The sequence below is a fragment of the Marmota monax genome, unplaced genomic scaffold (assembly GCF_021218885.2).
Source record: "Marmota monax isolate L192 unplaced genomic scaffold, Marmota_monax_Labrador192_F-V1.1 WCK01_AAM20220418_F8-fsc00080, whole genome shotgun sequence".
Taxonomy (NCBI): Eukaryota; Metazoa; Chordata; class Mammalia; order Rodentia; family Sciuridae; genus Marmota; species Marmota monax.
The window spans coordinates 35,548-51,686 of NW_026694750.1; the positions used below are offsets into that span (position 1 = coordinate 35,548).

General features: G+C 45.5%; 1 protein-coding gene across 1 annotated transcript; it reads right to left on the reverse strand.

Moving 5' to 3' along the window:
• Positions 1-1,840: 1,840 nt before the first annotated feature.
• On the reverse strand, positions 1,841-15,854 carry Cfap107 (cilia and flagella associated protein 107). Its single transcript, XM_046424796.2, has 4 exons — positions 15,604-15,854; positions 5,712-5,825; positions 2,786-2,963; positions 1,841-2,188 (listed from the first exon to the last, which is right to left on the reverse strand). Exons 1-4 carry the CDS (start codon positions 15,712-15,714, stop codon positions 2,013-2,015), a joined length of 579 nt encoding a protein of 192 aa, XP_046280752.1. The 5' UTR covers positions 15,715-15,854; the 3' UTR covers positions 1,841-2,012.
• Between the last annotated feature and the right edge of the window lie 285 nt (positions 15,855-16,139).

Genomic DNA, 16,139 nt, shown 5'->3' on the forward strand with positions numbered 1-16,139 from the left:
GCCCCAAGGTCTCTAGTCCCCTATGCCTGTCCCCAACGCCTCTGTCCTATATTTATTGACTGTTTCTCTCCTCCTGCTGGGCTGAGGCTCCATGAAATCAGGCCCAGCCTAATCAGCACCACAGCTGTGTGTGGAGCCATTGGATGGGGTTGGCCAGGTGAGGAAGGCCAGGGCCACTCTATGCTCAGCTGTTTCCTGGAGCTCTTCTGGCACAACCTTCCTGCACACCCCACTTCTTCCTGCCATTCAGTCAGTCAACAGATATTTATTGAACACCTAGTATGTACCCACCTCTTACTTCCAGTCCCAGGGGACAACAGTGTCCTAAACAGATGAGGACACTCAAAGGAATAAGGAAGGAAGTGGAGTAGGTGCTGAACTAACCTTAGAGCCTGAGGCCAGCAGGTGGCCTGTGAGCGGATGACACAAACCCAGGCTTCCCAGCTCTGAGTCATATTATTGTCTATAGCGCAAAATCATCGCTGAGACACGCTCATGCCCACGAGCCAAGCACACAGGGGGCCGAGGGCTTCCGCTGGCTTGTCTGCCGTGAGGCACGAGGTACAAGGGTGAAGCACGCACACCAGTGACCACAGCTCCTCGACCCAAATCCCGGCCCTGGGCCTCAGTAGCTGTGCCACCTCAGGCCACTCAATCTTTATGAGCCCATTTCCGCATCTGGAGACAGAGGTGACCCAGTAACCTTGGTTCTAACTTAGATAATGGGATCTGATGAAGGATCAGCCCCTGCGGGCCCAGACCCTGGCTCCAGTGTGTGCTCAACCTGCAATAAATGCCAATCTTGGCTTTTTTTTTTTCCTGCTTATGTTTCTTCTTTTTTTGGTCATTTGCTAGAATGCAGTAGCAGGTGCCAAGAAGGTAGGAAAGACATTCACGGAAGAATAATTCTCTCCATGATCTATTTGTTGTTTTGTTTGGGCGGCAGAACACATCGGCTGAGCTCATCATCAGGTCTGCTTCTCCCGTTGGACCAGATGCTCCCTGAGGGTCTGGGACGTGATTACACGGACCTGAGTTACACGGACACGCTGGGATGGTGGGGGGGTTGCTAAGGACCGGAAGGCGGACAGCTGCCTTCCTCTCTGACTCTCACAGGAGGAATCCACGGGAGGCACTTTGCTCTGAGTCTGGAGGGTGAGACCCTGAGCCCTGGGAAGAACAAGGATCTTCCGGAACCAGACTGGCTGCGCCTGGACATGAAGGTCCACATGGAGTGGAGGCTTATGGGGCACAGTGAGACAGAGACTCAAGGGCATGGAGTGAGGGTCCAGAGAGGAGCCCTTAGAGAGACCGTAGGCCTTTCACACACGCAGCCAATGACCCACGTTGGGTGGACTCCTGGCCTGGGGGAGGGCAGCGCCTGAGTTCTTCTGTCAGTAGATCCCCCTAATGCCCTGACCTCCTACCAGAAGGCTCCCCCTTCCCCAAATCCCTAAAAAGACTGGAGAGCACAGAGGCACAGGGGGAATGGTACGTGTCTTCCCTTGCTGGGAGCGAGCGAGGCCCTCCACAGCCTGGGCAGCGGTGGAAGGACGAGCTGGACTCCAGCCTCACTGCCAGCTCTCAGGGTGGGCTGCCTTCCTCTTGGCCACATCAGCTGCTCCCCAGGTCTTCGTGGTGGGCTCACCATCAGTTCTGCTTCTCCCACTGGACCAGACGCTCCCTGAGGGTGGGAGCAAGCTGTGAGAGCCTCGGGGAATCCATCCCTCTCTGGACCTCAGGTTGCCCCTGTCCTTGTGAAACGAGGGGTAGAGCTTAAGGGCCCCCTGGCCTTCTCTGACAGCGGAAGCCTGTTTCCTGCATGAAGCCAGCCCTGCAACCACATCCAAGAGCTTTAATTGTGGGATGGAGAAGACAGAACCGTGGGTTGGGGGACATGCCTGATTCTAGGAGCTGCTCCATGGGCGAGCTCCAACACTCCACGCTGGCCCGTGCAGGGCTGCCCGGGCTCTCCAGGTGGCTCATGCGAGCTGCTGGTGGGGCGGCAGTTCTCAGAAGTGTGGCTTCAGGCGAGGGGGAGGCACGGGGATGGCATGCTCCCGCCTGGACATAGCGCTCAAGGGCGGTCTGGGGTAGGAGGAAGTGTAGACGCTCTCCCTCCAGCCAGTCTTGGGGAGCATCCACTGCTGCTTCAGCCGCTCATAGAGTCCATAGTTTGTGGGCGGAGCTGCAAGAGAAAGCGAGTCTGGGTGACACGGTTTGGAGCAGTCTTGTACAGACTGACCATGGAGACACTGGAGGCTTACCCAGGCTGTTGTACCAGGGACAGAAGCTGGCAGGGCAACCAGAGGGTAGGGCTTCCTACCCGTGGCCCATTTTCTTTTACCCTCTCTGAAATTATCTTATTTACCTGATCACCAGCTGTTGGGTCATTAATGGTGTATTGTCTTTCTCCCCACTGGAACGTCACCTCCCCAGGGGCAGAAATCCTCTGTGCTTGTCACCACTGTGTCCCCAGGTGCCACTACAAGATAATGCCAGTGGGGAAATAGTCCCTGCTTGCTGAGAGAATGACCATGGGGAGGCTTCCTGCCACCTGGGCTCCAGGTAAATGCCGCCTGGGCTGCCCAGGTGAGTGTCATTAGGAGCATGTCCCCAGGTTCAAGAAGAGTGAGCAGGTGGAGGCCCTGAGCAGATGATAGGACTCCTCCTGCTGCTTGCTTTGAGCCAGAGGCCTCAGGTAATCCTCCTACACAAGCCCTGTGCATCTGTGACCCTTTCCAGGCCAACACGGGGGGGGGGGGATTCTGAATTTTGAAAGTACCAAGAAGAGGGAAGTCGACCTTCTCTGGAAGCCACAGCAACTTCTGTCTACTCCAGGTGCGGAGAGTGGGCAAGGCCGGATTGTAATTATGCCTGTTGTAATGGTCGTCATAAGAGCTGATCAGGTAGCGGTGGGAGGGCTCCTGGTGGTGGGTGATCAGGTGTTTGTACGGGATCCCCTGGAAGGTTAGACAGAGCAGGCACATTAGCCATCAGAGCAAGGTGTCCACCTGACCACGGACGGAGGTAGGAGCAGCCCTTCATGAAGCTGTGGCCTTGATGGAGAGGAGCCCCCCACCCCGGTTGGCAGTAAGTCGCAGAGGCCCCCAAAATGGGAAATACAAGTGTTTGTCCCCCTCTGATGCGGCCTTCCTTCCAACACATGTCCCAGCTAGCCACAGGCAGCCTATGCCAAGCCCATTCATCCCTGGAATGAGCGATGGTGGCGGATTAAAGTCAGGACCCTGGGTGAGCGGGAAGACTCAGACGCTCACTGTGCGCCCTCGTGATCCGAAATTACACCCTTTGATTTGTCTCAAGTTCACCCACCCAAGTGCCTATTTCCAAGGCCAGCGGCAGATGCTGGGTGCCAGCCTGATGGCCGTGCCTCACAATTCAGTCAGTTATACCGTGGGAAGAACCCGAGGGGGTCCGTAAATTGCCTTCCCTCGTGAAGGATTTACAGCTCCCTCAGCTAGGAAGCAGGGGCTCCGACTCTTTGGTGGGGAGTTATTTACGGGGAGAAAAAGACCAAATTCGTACGGAGATGGAAGGTTTGACTGAGTCAGTGGATTTCTTGAAAGAGTCCCCTCGGTCCGGAAGGGAACCCTGGGGAACTGGGATGATTTACGGGGGGTGATAATGTGGATTTCCATGTGTGTCCTCTTGTTTGGAGCAGAGAGGGAGGTCTGAGTCGGCCACGGTTGGCTACACCCAAGAGTTCAAGGGGTGGCTCCATAAATAAGCCAGATCACAATACCAGAGGGGACAAATGACAGTGGGCACAGACACTAAGCAAGGTTCCCAAGATGTACACCATCAGGTGCCCGGGAGTATTTCCAGTGCCAGGACAGTGAGCCGAGGGGGTCCCCCCAACAGAGTGAGTGCAGAGGAGGCCCCAGAGCAGGGAAAGGAGAGGCCACAGTGGGGGTTCTGGACACTTCGTTTGGTTCTGGTGTGGCCTGCTGGCTTCACTGTGGCTTGTTTTAATCAGGTATGAAAAGGAGGCAGACATGGGAACAACCACCTCTGAATAAAGAATCCAATTCTCATGTGGAGGGGACAGGCCATAACCATGCAGGGCCACTGGGGGGCAGCACCGGGCAAGGCAGCAGGTAGGTGTGGGGGACCCCAGCCGCCTCTGGGGTTCCTGTGGGAGGGAGGCAGCTAGGCAGGGTAGGCACCTTCAAGCAAGTTTAGGATTGGATAGTTTAAGTTCAGAGAGCTCTGGGACACAGGAGTGGTCTCTAGTTTTCCAGCCCTGGATTGAATTAGAGCAGAGGAAATATTGACCTGGTGTGCAAGAATTAGATAAGTAGGGGAGGTGGGGCTGCGGGCGTGGGGTGGTTGGTGTCCACAGGAGAGATGTACGAGAGGTGTACTCATAAGCAAGTTGCTTGTTAGAGTTAGGAATTAGCTAACCCGGGGCCTCTCTCCAGGATCCAAAAGGCCCCTGAGATGTCAAACCAGCATCAAATACAGGCAATTTAAAATGTGATTAGTACACCTGCTGGGGGGGGGTGGGGTCGGGAAGAGGGCCCTCCCTGGGCAATGACTCCACAGTCTATGGTCATTTTGGAGACCATAGAATTTGCCTAAAAAGGGAGAAAAGTAAGGTGGGGGTGGCAGAGAAGAAAGACGCTGTCCTAGGAGGAGGGATCTAAATGAAGCTTGGAAATGAAGGAGCTTCTTGGGGCAATGCGTCGACACCCAGGGCCCTGGCACACAGACAGGCGACCATACACTTAGAAATGAGTGGACGATGGTTTTTGTTGTTGTTGTTGTTGTTTTCCTATTAATGTGTGTTGGGTTCAGGGGGCTTTTTATTTAACCAGACTTCCTTAAGCTCTTGAGTCTAGGTTTGTGTGGGTCCAAAGGTCTTTAGGAAAGGCTTCCTGGTGCTCTGTGTTGAGAGAAAATTGACCCCTCACGTGGGCAGAGGGGACTGGGAGCCCCACATGGTGGGTTCTGAGAGTGATCCGCTGAGGTTAAGGGGCACTTCTGTCTTCCATGTACACTAATGGTGACAGCCAGCAGCCGCAGAGTGTTAGCACGGCTTGGAGATGCCAGCATCCTCAGCTAGAGATGCCGTGTGATTCAGGGGTGCCCACAGGGCCTGGGGGTGTCATTGTGGCCCAGGGATGCCTGCAGAGAGCTGAAAACCTGACACTATTTATCCTGACATGGGTCCCCAGGTGCAGAAGACATGTGGTTGCTTTGCCCAATTTACAGAGCAGCCACCTGCTTGTCCCCTAACCATCAGCCTCCCCGCTTTGGTAGATACCACCTCTGTGTACTGAGCGGAACCATCTCTTGGTCCCTGTGAGCTCTAAAAGGCCCTGATTGTGACAGACCTCCACCACCGTGCTCCAGGCCTCCCCATCCAGGTTCAAGCAGGTCAAGGTTCAGAGAGTGGGAGACAAAGATGACCGCCAAGCTGAAAGGCTGGCAAAAGAAGTCACTTGGGATTCTGAGCATGATAGAGCTGGTGGGTGAAAGGGGCATGCCTGGCAGGGACGCCCACAGAGGTTGATGGAGGAGGCTCCCTGCTGTTCCTGGAGAAGCCAGGATCTCTGTGCCCCTGAGGCATCTCAGATGTCCCCTGTGTTGGCATGTGTCCTGAGGTTGCTTCCTGCTCCCAGAGCACAATGATAGCCCCCCGAGCTTTGGAGGGGGCACTCCTAAATGTGGGGTGCGTTCTCTCTTACCTCATTTTTCCTCTCCCTATACCACCTGGAGATCCGATCAGGCTTGTGGCCGGGGAAGGGGACGTACTCCTTTCTATGAAGGCTCTGGGGTGTCTTCTCAGTGGCTTTGATGAACTAGAAAAGACAAAATATTCAAGAAAATATCTGAGATGTGGCTTCTCAACCTTCTGCTGAGTTCCCTCACATCCTGGGCCATCAGAAGATGGGCCGAGGAAGACAAAGTTCAAAGTCAGGACATTCCACGTGACACAGGAAAGACACGCTCGGGGACTGAGCACCCCCTCAGCACCCCTGGAGAGCAGCTGTTGCTCCCCGGCTGCCTCTCGGCCTCACTCTGTCCTTTCTCACCTCCTCTCCTCTCTCCTCCTCTCTCCTCCTCCTCTCTTTCTCCTTTTTTCTTCTTTGTTCCTCACTCTTCCCAACTCCACTGTCTCTCTTTTTGTTGTATCATGTTTTCTAATTAGTTTTCTTAAAATTTAATGTGGCCAGATATTAAACATTTACAACTTTGCGCCATTTAATGGCATTTCAATGGCGTTATGTGTGTTCCCGTTGCTGTGTAACCATCACTGCCCTCCAACTCCAGAACTTTCCATCCCAAACTGAACCTCTGCCCCTGTCAAACACCCCCTCCCCATTCTCCTTCCCCAGCCATTCTACTTCCTGTCTCTATGAAATTGCCTGTTATGGGCACCTCAAGTAAGCAGAATCTTACAGTATTATCCTTTGTGTCCAATTTATTCACTTAGATGCTATTAGATTGGTTGGCTGGTTGGTTGGTTGGTACCATGATTGAACCCAGGAGTGCTCAACCACTAAGCCCCAACCCTGGTGCTTTTTATTTTTTTATTTTAAGACAAGGTCTCACTAACTTGCTTAGGTGCTCAACCAAGTTGCTGAGGCTGGCCTCTAACCTGTGATCCTCCTGTCTTACCCTCTGGAGTCGCTGGGATTATAGGCATGCTGTCTTCAAGATCCATTCATCTTGTTGCATATTTAAGAGTTTTCTTCCTCTTAAAGGCTGAATAACATTTTCTTGTGTATATATGCCATATTTTTTTTTTCTGTGCACCCATTAATGGGTACCTGGACTGTTCCCACTTTTGGCTGCTATGAATAACATTGCTATGAACATGGAGTCCCTGCTCACCATCTTCTACAGATCCAGAGAATTCCCGGATCATATGGTAATCCTGTGCTTAATTTTTGCTACACCCTTTCACATTCCCACCATAATGCACTAGAGTTCCCACGTATCCATGTCGTCTCACCAACACTTGTTCTTGTCCTTTCTTTCTTTCTTCCATCTTTTGTGTGTGTGTGTGTGTGTATGCACATGCACCCATGCTGCTGGGGGTGGGACCCAGGGTCTTGCCCTTGCTCTACCACTGAGCCACTCCCAGCCCCATTATTTGTCAGTGAGTATGGAGTGGTAATTTCACTGTGGTTTTGATTGGTGTTATTCTAATGATACTGGTGTTCAACAGTTTTCATGTGCTTATTTCATAGCCATTTGACTATTCAAGTCCAATGCCAATGTTTAACTTGGGTTGTTTGGATTTGTGTTGTTGAGTTGTAGGTAGCCCTTACCTGTATCTTGGATGTGTAATTGGCAGATATGTTCTCCATCCCGTAGGCTGCCATTTGTCTCTTGCTATTAGTGTTCTCTCATATTGGCTTTTTTTTTAAATTTTGATGACATCCAACTTAACTGTTTTTGGTTCTGTTGCCTGTGCTTTTGGTGTTATACACAACCACTGCCAAATCCTGTCTCATGAAACTTTCCCCCTATATTTTCTTCCAGGAGTTTTACAGTTTGAGGTCTCCTCTGGGTCTTTGCTCCACTTTGAATTAATTCTTATCTGGTGTTAGGTAAGGGTCCCACCCCACTGTGCTGCCTGTGGACATCCAGTTTTCCCAGTTCCCCATGGTGAAGAATCCTTTCTCCAGTGAACAGAGTTGGCAACCTCATTTGACCATAAATAAAACTGTTTGTTTCCAGGCTCTGTCTTGTGTTCCATTGATCTGTGTACCATTATCTCATTGTCTTGATCACTGTAGATTCATAGAAACCAGGAAATGTGAGTTCTTGAGTTTTGTTCCTCTTTTTCAAAATTGTTTGGGCTATTTGAGATTCCATGAGTTTTAGGATGGATTTTTTTCCCTATTTCTGCATCTACTGTGATTTTCATAGGGAATGCAATGAATCTATCTAGATTCTTTGTATAGTATTGGCAAAAATATTTTTAAGTGCTGGGGATCAAACCCAGGGCCTCACACATGCCAGACAAGTGCTCTGCCCCTGAGTCACATCCCCAGCCCAATACTGGCATCTTAAGTATTCTGTTCTTTTCAGTGTTCCATTGTATGGAATTGTTTTCTTGATTTCCTTCTCCGATTTCTCATTGTTCATATATAGAAATGCAACTTGACTTTTGTGTGTTGATTTCGTATCTTGCAACTTTGCTCAATTAGTTGATTTCACTGTGTGTTGATTTCACATGAGAGAGAGGGAGAGAGGACAAGGGGATCTTTAGGGTTTCTACATATAAAAATCACATCATCTGCAAAAACAGATAACTCTACTGCTTCTTTTCCAATTCAAATGCTTTTCTTTACATTTCCTAATTGCTCTTGTTAGAACTTCCAGGACTGTGTTGATTAGAAATCTTTGTCTTATTCCTGATCTTGCAGGAAAAGTTTTCAGAATTTCCCCACTGGTATGAGGCTAGCTTGCTTTTCACATAAAGTCTTTTTATGTTGAGTACTTTTCTTCTGTCCCTAGTTGGTTGAGTGAAAGTGACTTGAAATGTGCCAAATGCTTTTTTTGCACCAACTGAGATGATCATGTGTTTTTTTCTTCATTATAATGATTGATTATCATGTATTGATCCCTCCTTGAATTCCAGAAATTCCAGAAAATTCCCCACTTGGTTATGAATAATGAACAATCCTTTCACGATTTGATCAATTTCAGCTTGGTAGTGTCTTCTTGAGGATTTTTGCATTAATATTCTTAAGAAGGACTGCCTGTACTTTCTTTCCTTGTGATGTCTTTGGCTTAGCATCAGGGTAATTCTGGCCTCATAAAATGATTTAGGAAGTGTTTTCTCCTCTTCAGTTTCTTGGAAATGTTGGAGAAGCATTGGTATTAATTCTTTATTTAAATGTTTGATAAAATTCATCAGTAGGTCATCTAGTTCTCAGTTTTTCTTTCATTTTTTAAAAAATTGGTTCTATTTACAGATTTATGATAGAATTTATTTTGCTATAATTGTACCAGCATGGAGTATATCTTATTCTAGTTAGGACCCCATTCTTATGAATGTACATGATGGTGGGATTCACTATGGTGTATTCACATAGAAAAATGTGATTATTAATTTAATCTCTCCACTAATTATAGATCTGTTTATATTTTCTGTTTCTTCACAATTCAGTCTTGGTAGATTGTATATTTCTAGATCTGTCCATTTCACTACTCAATTTTTTTGCACACAGGTGTTCATGGTACTCTCTTATAATCCTTTTATTTAGGAAAACTGATAATGATCCCCGATTTAATTACCAATTTGAGTTATTGAGTCTTTTCTCTCCTTTTTTTTCTTAGTCAATATAGCTAACAATTTGTCAATTTTGTTGATTTTTTTTCAAAGAACCAGCTCTTGCTTTCACTGTAAATTTTCTTTTCTTATTCTCTATTCTATTTATCTCTAATGTTAATTATTTCCTTCATTGCTTTGAGATACTTCTTTTTAAAATGCATTTGCAGCTAAAAATTTCCCTCAACACTGTTTTCATGGTATCCCATAAGTTTTGGTATGCTGTATTTTCACTATCATTTGTCTCAAGATTTTTTTTCTACTTTTCCTGTGATTTGTTTTATATATATATATATATATATATATATATATATATATTCATATATATTTATTTTACATATATATTTTATTTTACATATAGTTTTATATAAATATATATACATTTATATTTACATATATATTTATTTTACACACACACACACATATATATATATACACACACACATACATTCCAAATGGTCTATAGTGTTGTTCATGTCCCCTGTTTCCATATTGGTTTTCTGCTTGGTTGTTCCATCCAACATTGAAAATGGGGTCTCGGGTCTGGGATTGTATCTCAGTGGTAAAGCGCTCGCCTAGCATGTGCAGGGCACTGGGTTCTATCCTCAGCACCACATAAAAATAAAATAAGGTATAGTGTCCAACTACAATTAAAACAAAATATTTTTTTTAAAAAGAGGCCTGGACATGGTGGCACACGCCTGTAATCTCAGCAACTCAGGAGGCTGAGGCAGGAGGATGACAAGTTCAAGGCCAGACTCAGCAACTTAGCTGGCTCTAAGCAACTTAGTAAGACCCTGTCTCAAAATAAAAAATAAAAAAAGTGCTTTGGATGTTGCTCAGTGGTTAAGCACCCCTGGGTGTAATCCCTGCTATTAAAAAAAAGTGGAGGTACTGGTCCATCTTACTATTAATTTAAAGCCGTCTCTTTTCCCTTCAATTCTGTTCTTTTTGCTTCATATAATCTGGAGTTCTGATATTTGGTGCATATGTATTTATAATTATTACACTTACTGGGTGAGTGGGCCCTCCTGTTAATATTTCATGACCTTTTTTGTCTCATAGCAGTTTTTAACTTAGAGTCTGTTTGCCTAACACCATTACAGCCACCTGTTCCCTTTGGCTACTGTTGCATGGACTATATTTCCATCCTTTCCCTTTCAACCCTTGATGTCCTTACACCTAAAGTCAGTGCTTGTGGACAGCATAGAGTTGGATCCTGTTTTTAAAATCCTTTCCTTTATCCTGTGCCTTTTGATTACTGAGTTTTAATTCATTTACATTTAAAGTGAACTGATAGGGATGGATTCACTTTTGCCATTTTGCTGTTTTTCTGTGTGTGTTGTAGATTTTTGTCCCTTATTTCCTCCTCCTTGTTTATTTATTTATTTATTTGCATTGCTGGGGATTGAACCCAGATCCTTGCACACATTAGGCAGGTGCTCGGCAATTGAGCTACACCCCCAGCATTTAGTACCTTTTTTGTGTTAGTTGATTTTTTTTTTTAATCTTTATTATATTTACTTATTTTTATGTGGTGCTGAGGATCAAACCCAGTGCCTCACGTGTGTGAGGCAAGCATTCTGCCACTGAGCCACAACCCGAGTCCTGATTTTTTTTTTTTTTTAGTGACATGTTTTTATTCCCTTTTTACTTCCTTTTTTGTACACTCCACAGATATTTTCCTTGTGGCTACCATGGAGATTACACATGGCATCCTAAAATTATGACAATCTAGTTTAAACTGATACCAGCTGAAATTGCATAAATATATGCTTAAGGGAATTCTAGAAGGAGAAGAAAAACAAAAGTGTAAAGAGATTATTTGAAAAAATAAAGACTGAAAACTGCAAGTTTGAGTAAATACATGGCTCTACAAATGTCTACTTCTTCGTAGCTCTGCCTCCCTTTATGCTACTGATGTCACAAATTGCATCTTTCTATACTGCCCTATATCCATTTACATAAGTTTTATAAATTTCTACATGTTTATCTTCTAAATTCTACATAAGGTAAAAGGTAGAATTACAAATCAAAATTATAATGACACTGGTTTTTATGTTCGTTCATGTATTTACCCTTACTAGAGAATCTTTATATTTTTCTGTGGTTCAAATTTCTAACATTCTTCCATTTCAACTTGAAATATTCCCATTAGCATTCCTTATAAGGCAAGTCTACAGAAGATGAACTCCCTCAGCTTTCATTTATCTGGAGATATCTTAATTTCTGCCTAATTTTTGAAGGACAGTTTTGTGGGATATAGAATTCTCAGTTGTTGGTTTTTCTTTTTCTTTTTTTTTTTTTTTTGTCATCCCACTGCCTTCCAGTCTTCAAAGCGTCCCCTGAATAAACCACTGATCATCTTTATCTTTGACAAGTTACGTTTCTTTTGGTGTTCAAGATTCTCTCTGACTTTGGTTTCCAGTGGCTTGATTATAATGGGGGTCAATGTGGAACTCTTTAAATCTATCCTATTTGGAATTCACTGAGGTTCTTGGATTTGTAGAGCCATGTATTTACTCAAATTTGCAGTTTTCAGTCTTTAATTTTTTAAATAATCTCTTTATACTTTTGTTTTTCTTCTCCTTCTGGAATTCCTTTGAGGCATATATTTACCTACTTGATGGGGCCCCACAAATCAATGTCCTGGGCTCCATTCACTGTCTTCAAGTTTTCTGCTTCTTTTTTCTGTCTTTTCTAGCCTGCTGTTGAAAAAAAATCTATTGATTTTTTTTTCAATTAATTTTTTGTGTGTTTTTCAGATCTAAAATTTATTTCTTTTCTTTTATAATTCTCATTTCGTTCAAATACTGTTTTCTTAAATTACTTTTATTTTGTTTTAGTACTGGTGATTAAAAACAGTGATGCTCTACCACTGAACACGTGACCACTGAACACGTATTCAGCCCTTATATCTTTTATTTTGAGACACTAGCCTCAAACTTTTGATTCTTCTGCCTCAGACTCCCAAGTAGCTGAGATCACATCATTTTGCATATAGGTATGTGCTATCACACCTAACTATCTGTAGTTTATTTTTTGTTTTATTTTGTTTTATTTTGTTTTCTGTACTGGGGATTGAACCAGGAGTGCTTAACTACTGAGCCTCATCTCTAGCCCTTTCTATTTTTTAATTTTCAGGTAGGGTCTCACTAAGTTGCTGAGGCTGGCCTTGAACTTGCAATCCTTCTGCCTCAGCCTCTTGAGTCCCTAGGATTACAAGCATGTGCCACCACACCCAGCTTGCTTTCATTCTTTGAATATACTTTCCTTTAGCTCTTTAAGCATATTTAATAGAGTCATTTTAAAGCCTTTGCCTAGTACTTTGATGCTTGTGTTTCTTCAGAATTTCTTTTTCTTTTCTTTTTTTTTTTTTTACAGAGAGAGAGAATTTTTTAATATTTCTTATTTTAGTTTTTGGGGGACACAACATCTTTGTTTGTATGTGGTGCTGAGGATCGAACCAGGGCCGCACGCATGCTAGGTGAGCGTGCTACTGCTTGAGCCACATTCCCAGCCCTCTTCAGAACTTCTAATGCTGTATTTTGTTGCTTTAACTGAGCCATGTTTTCCTGTTTCTTTGTATGTCTATCAGTTTGTTGTTGTTTGATTATAATGTGACTCAATGTGAAAGTTGAAAAACCTGGGCATTTGAAAAAACTGCAAACCCTCTCAATCTTCATAGCCGGGATCTGGGCAAGGGAAGACCTTTTTCAACTAGCAGGTCATGTTCTGAGACTGAGGTCAGCCCTTCATGAAGGAAGTATCTGTGGGAGACCAACCTTACACATGACTGGGTCACACTCCCAGGCTGGGTGCTGAGGCACTCAGTCACAGAAATGTGGTCAGTGTGTCTCTTGCATGGGTGTGTCTTGCTACAGCCCCATGGGTGAAGCTATGCTCACCTGTTCCTTTGTAATATAACCCCTTGCCCTATTTAGGTTAGAATCTTCCATGGAAGTGCCTTGTGTGTGTCCCCTCCTCTTACTGTGCAGCATACCCCTTGGGTGCAGCATACCCAGGTGTCAGTCAACCTGCTGACAGTGGACATCATGAAGATACTCAGCCCCCTGAAATCTGACCCCTTGCCTCATTTGAATAGCTTCCCTCAATAAAGGGAGTCAGCACGTGCTCTCACTCTCTCTCTCTCTCTTTCTGCGGACCCTTAAGGTCAGAGGAGCCGTCACAGCGACCCCAAAGACAAAGGTATTTGTGTCTCTTTGTGGTTATTTCGTGCAGCCCAGTTAGCCCAGTTTAACTGGAGTGACCCCTGAGCCTTTTAGTCGCAAACAGAAACCCGGCAAGTATCCTCAGGCCTTTTCTTGGCACACAACTTGCAGGGGTCTGTACATACTTTTCAGATCCCCCAAATATGTTTCTCCTTTTAGATGTTTTAATTTCCCAAAGAGTCTCACCCTTCCCTGCTTCTTCTTGGGGCCTTGTGTGTTCTACTCTATCCACAATCTGTTGCCCCAGGCTTATCCAGGTTTGTAGTCCCCTGGCAGTTCACTAGCTATGCCTGCTACCTGGCTTTTCCAAGCCTGGGCTGTGAACGAGGCTACTCTTCGCCATCTGGGCTCCAAGTTCAGTGAAACAGAGGCCAATCTCCCAGGCAGGTTAGAACGCTGCTCCCCTCCTTCAGATATGAGGGCAGGAAGTGTAAACTGGGTTCTAGACCCCCGAGATTACAGACTGCACCATGCCATGCTGGGAAGGGGGTAGGAAAAGGTCAAGTAAAAACCTCACAGAAATTCTTTTCATTTGAATGTCTCTTTTTCTTGGTTCAGTAATCAATTTGTTGCTGTAGACCTTTGATTGTTTTCAAGAGCTCCTATAACATTTTGACCAATTTAAAAAATGTTCCCATGAGAAATGAGGCCCTGAGTTTTCCTAGTCCACCATCTTCCTGACATCACCCCAACTCCGCTTCCTATTTAATATCCCCTAGGTGTGAAAGCAGACCACACTATCACTGAGTGCTGCATCCCCCACACATACCTGAGTTTATTGCTCAGTCTGTCCTCCTTGCTCTTGCTTTTATACACACCTGCTTTCCCAAGAAAGCCATGTGCCATTGAAATATGATGGCCACAGTCCTTGTGTCTGGCCAGAGGGATGGTGACTGCTAATGTTCTTCATGAAAACAGCCCTTTCTGGTACTCAGATGTCACTGTCAAACTTCCTTGCACCAAAGCTGCCAATTCTATCTTATCCACTGTTATGATTTGGATACAAGGTATCCCCGAACGCTAATGTTAGTCAATGCAAGACCGTTCAGAGGTGAAATGGTTAGATTATGAGAGCTGTAACTTGATCAGTGGATTAATCCATTTGATGGATCAATAATATGAATGGACTTCTGGGTGGTAACTGGGGGTGGGGCATGGCTGGAGGAAGTAGGTCACGGGGTGAGGGGGTATGATTTTGAGGATTAAGTTTTGCCTTTGCTTCTAATGAGTTTTCTTCCACCATGATGTTCTGCCTCACCTCAGGCCCAGAGCAGTGGAGTCAACTGACCACACTCAACCTCTGAAGCCATGAGCCCAAACAAACTTTTCCTACTCTAAGGTTGTTCTTGACCCATAGTTAGGTCATAGTAATGAAAAGCAGACTAATGCATCCTCTTTTCCTTGCCCATCTCCCAAGAAGATTTGAGAATGTCTAGATTTCTCTGAAGAAAAAAAAAGTAAGTAACTTTTTTTCCTCTGGGGGAAAAAAAAGTTAAAATGTGCTGGCCACAAATGAAGATATTCAGTTCCAAGTCAGCCCACTGAGGCAATTTATTTCCCAGTGGCTTTGAAAGCACAAAGGATAACCAAGAGCCCATTTGTTCTGTTTTGAAAGTAAAAAACTGAAATAGACCTATAGGGCAAGACTGTGGCTCAAGTGCCTGAAGGTAGGAGCACCCAACCTTGGACGTCCCTGCAGGGTGGGCCTGGCCTGCCGTGGAAGAGGCCACATTCAGGAGGAGTGGACGTTCTTCCAACAAGAGTGCAGAGGAAATTGGGACTATCCAGACACCTAGAAACACTCAACTGAGAGAAGTAACCGCGTTGGCACCTCTGCTGTGGTGTTTTCAAGCCGTAAAGGGGCCTTGTTGATTGTTGGAATGAAATTCCTTATGGAGGGCACAAAGACCCTATTGACAGTTTCTTCAGTTGCAACCACCTGCTGCCTTTGATTTGAAAATAACAATGAACATTCCTCCTACCTCTCCCTACCCATCCCCCCCTCAGCCTTTCCCGCCCTCCCTCCCTCCCTCCCTCCTTACCTTCCCCCCTCCTTACCTTCCCCCTCTCTTCCAGCCAGTTTCCAGTGAGCACTCTGGTCGAATACTGTTTCTCAATCTGCCAGCTTGGAGTAGAGAACGACTGTGGAGCCACCCCCAAAAATACCATGGTAAGGATCTCTCCCAGCCTCCTTGGATTTGATGGGTTTAGGGGGAGGCAGAGGAATTACAGAGTTGCCGCACTATCTTCCCAGTCACCCTCCTGAGTGGAATTGAAAAAAAAAAAAAAAAAAAAAACTCTGAGAGTTCACTTTCAGCCTCCAGGGAGAAGGACTGGATCTGGGTTCTCTATTGTTTACTGTCTCCGTGGGGACAGACTCCAAGTATAAATACTCTCCTTCAGGGAACAGCTGATTCTGCAGGCACAAAATTGACCCCATAAAAATAAACCAAACCAACAAGTCTCACCACAGAAACAGTAGTGGAAAGACCTGGTTTCTGTGTTAACACCCCAAAATGGGCATCAGCCTTGCCACATTTCTCCAATGGGGTGAGTTGAATTCTGCTACTTAATGAGTGCCAATCAGTGAGCTA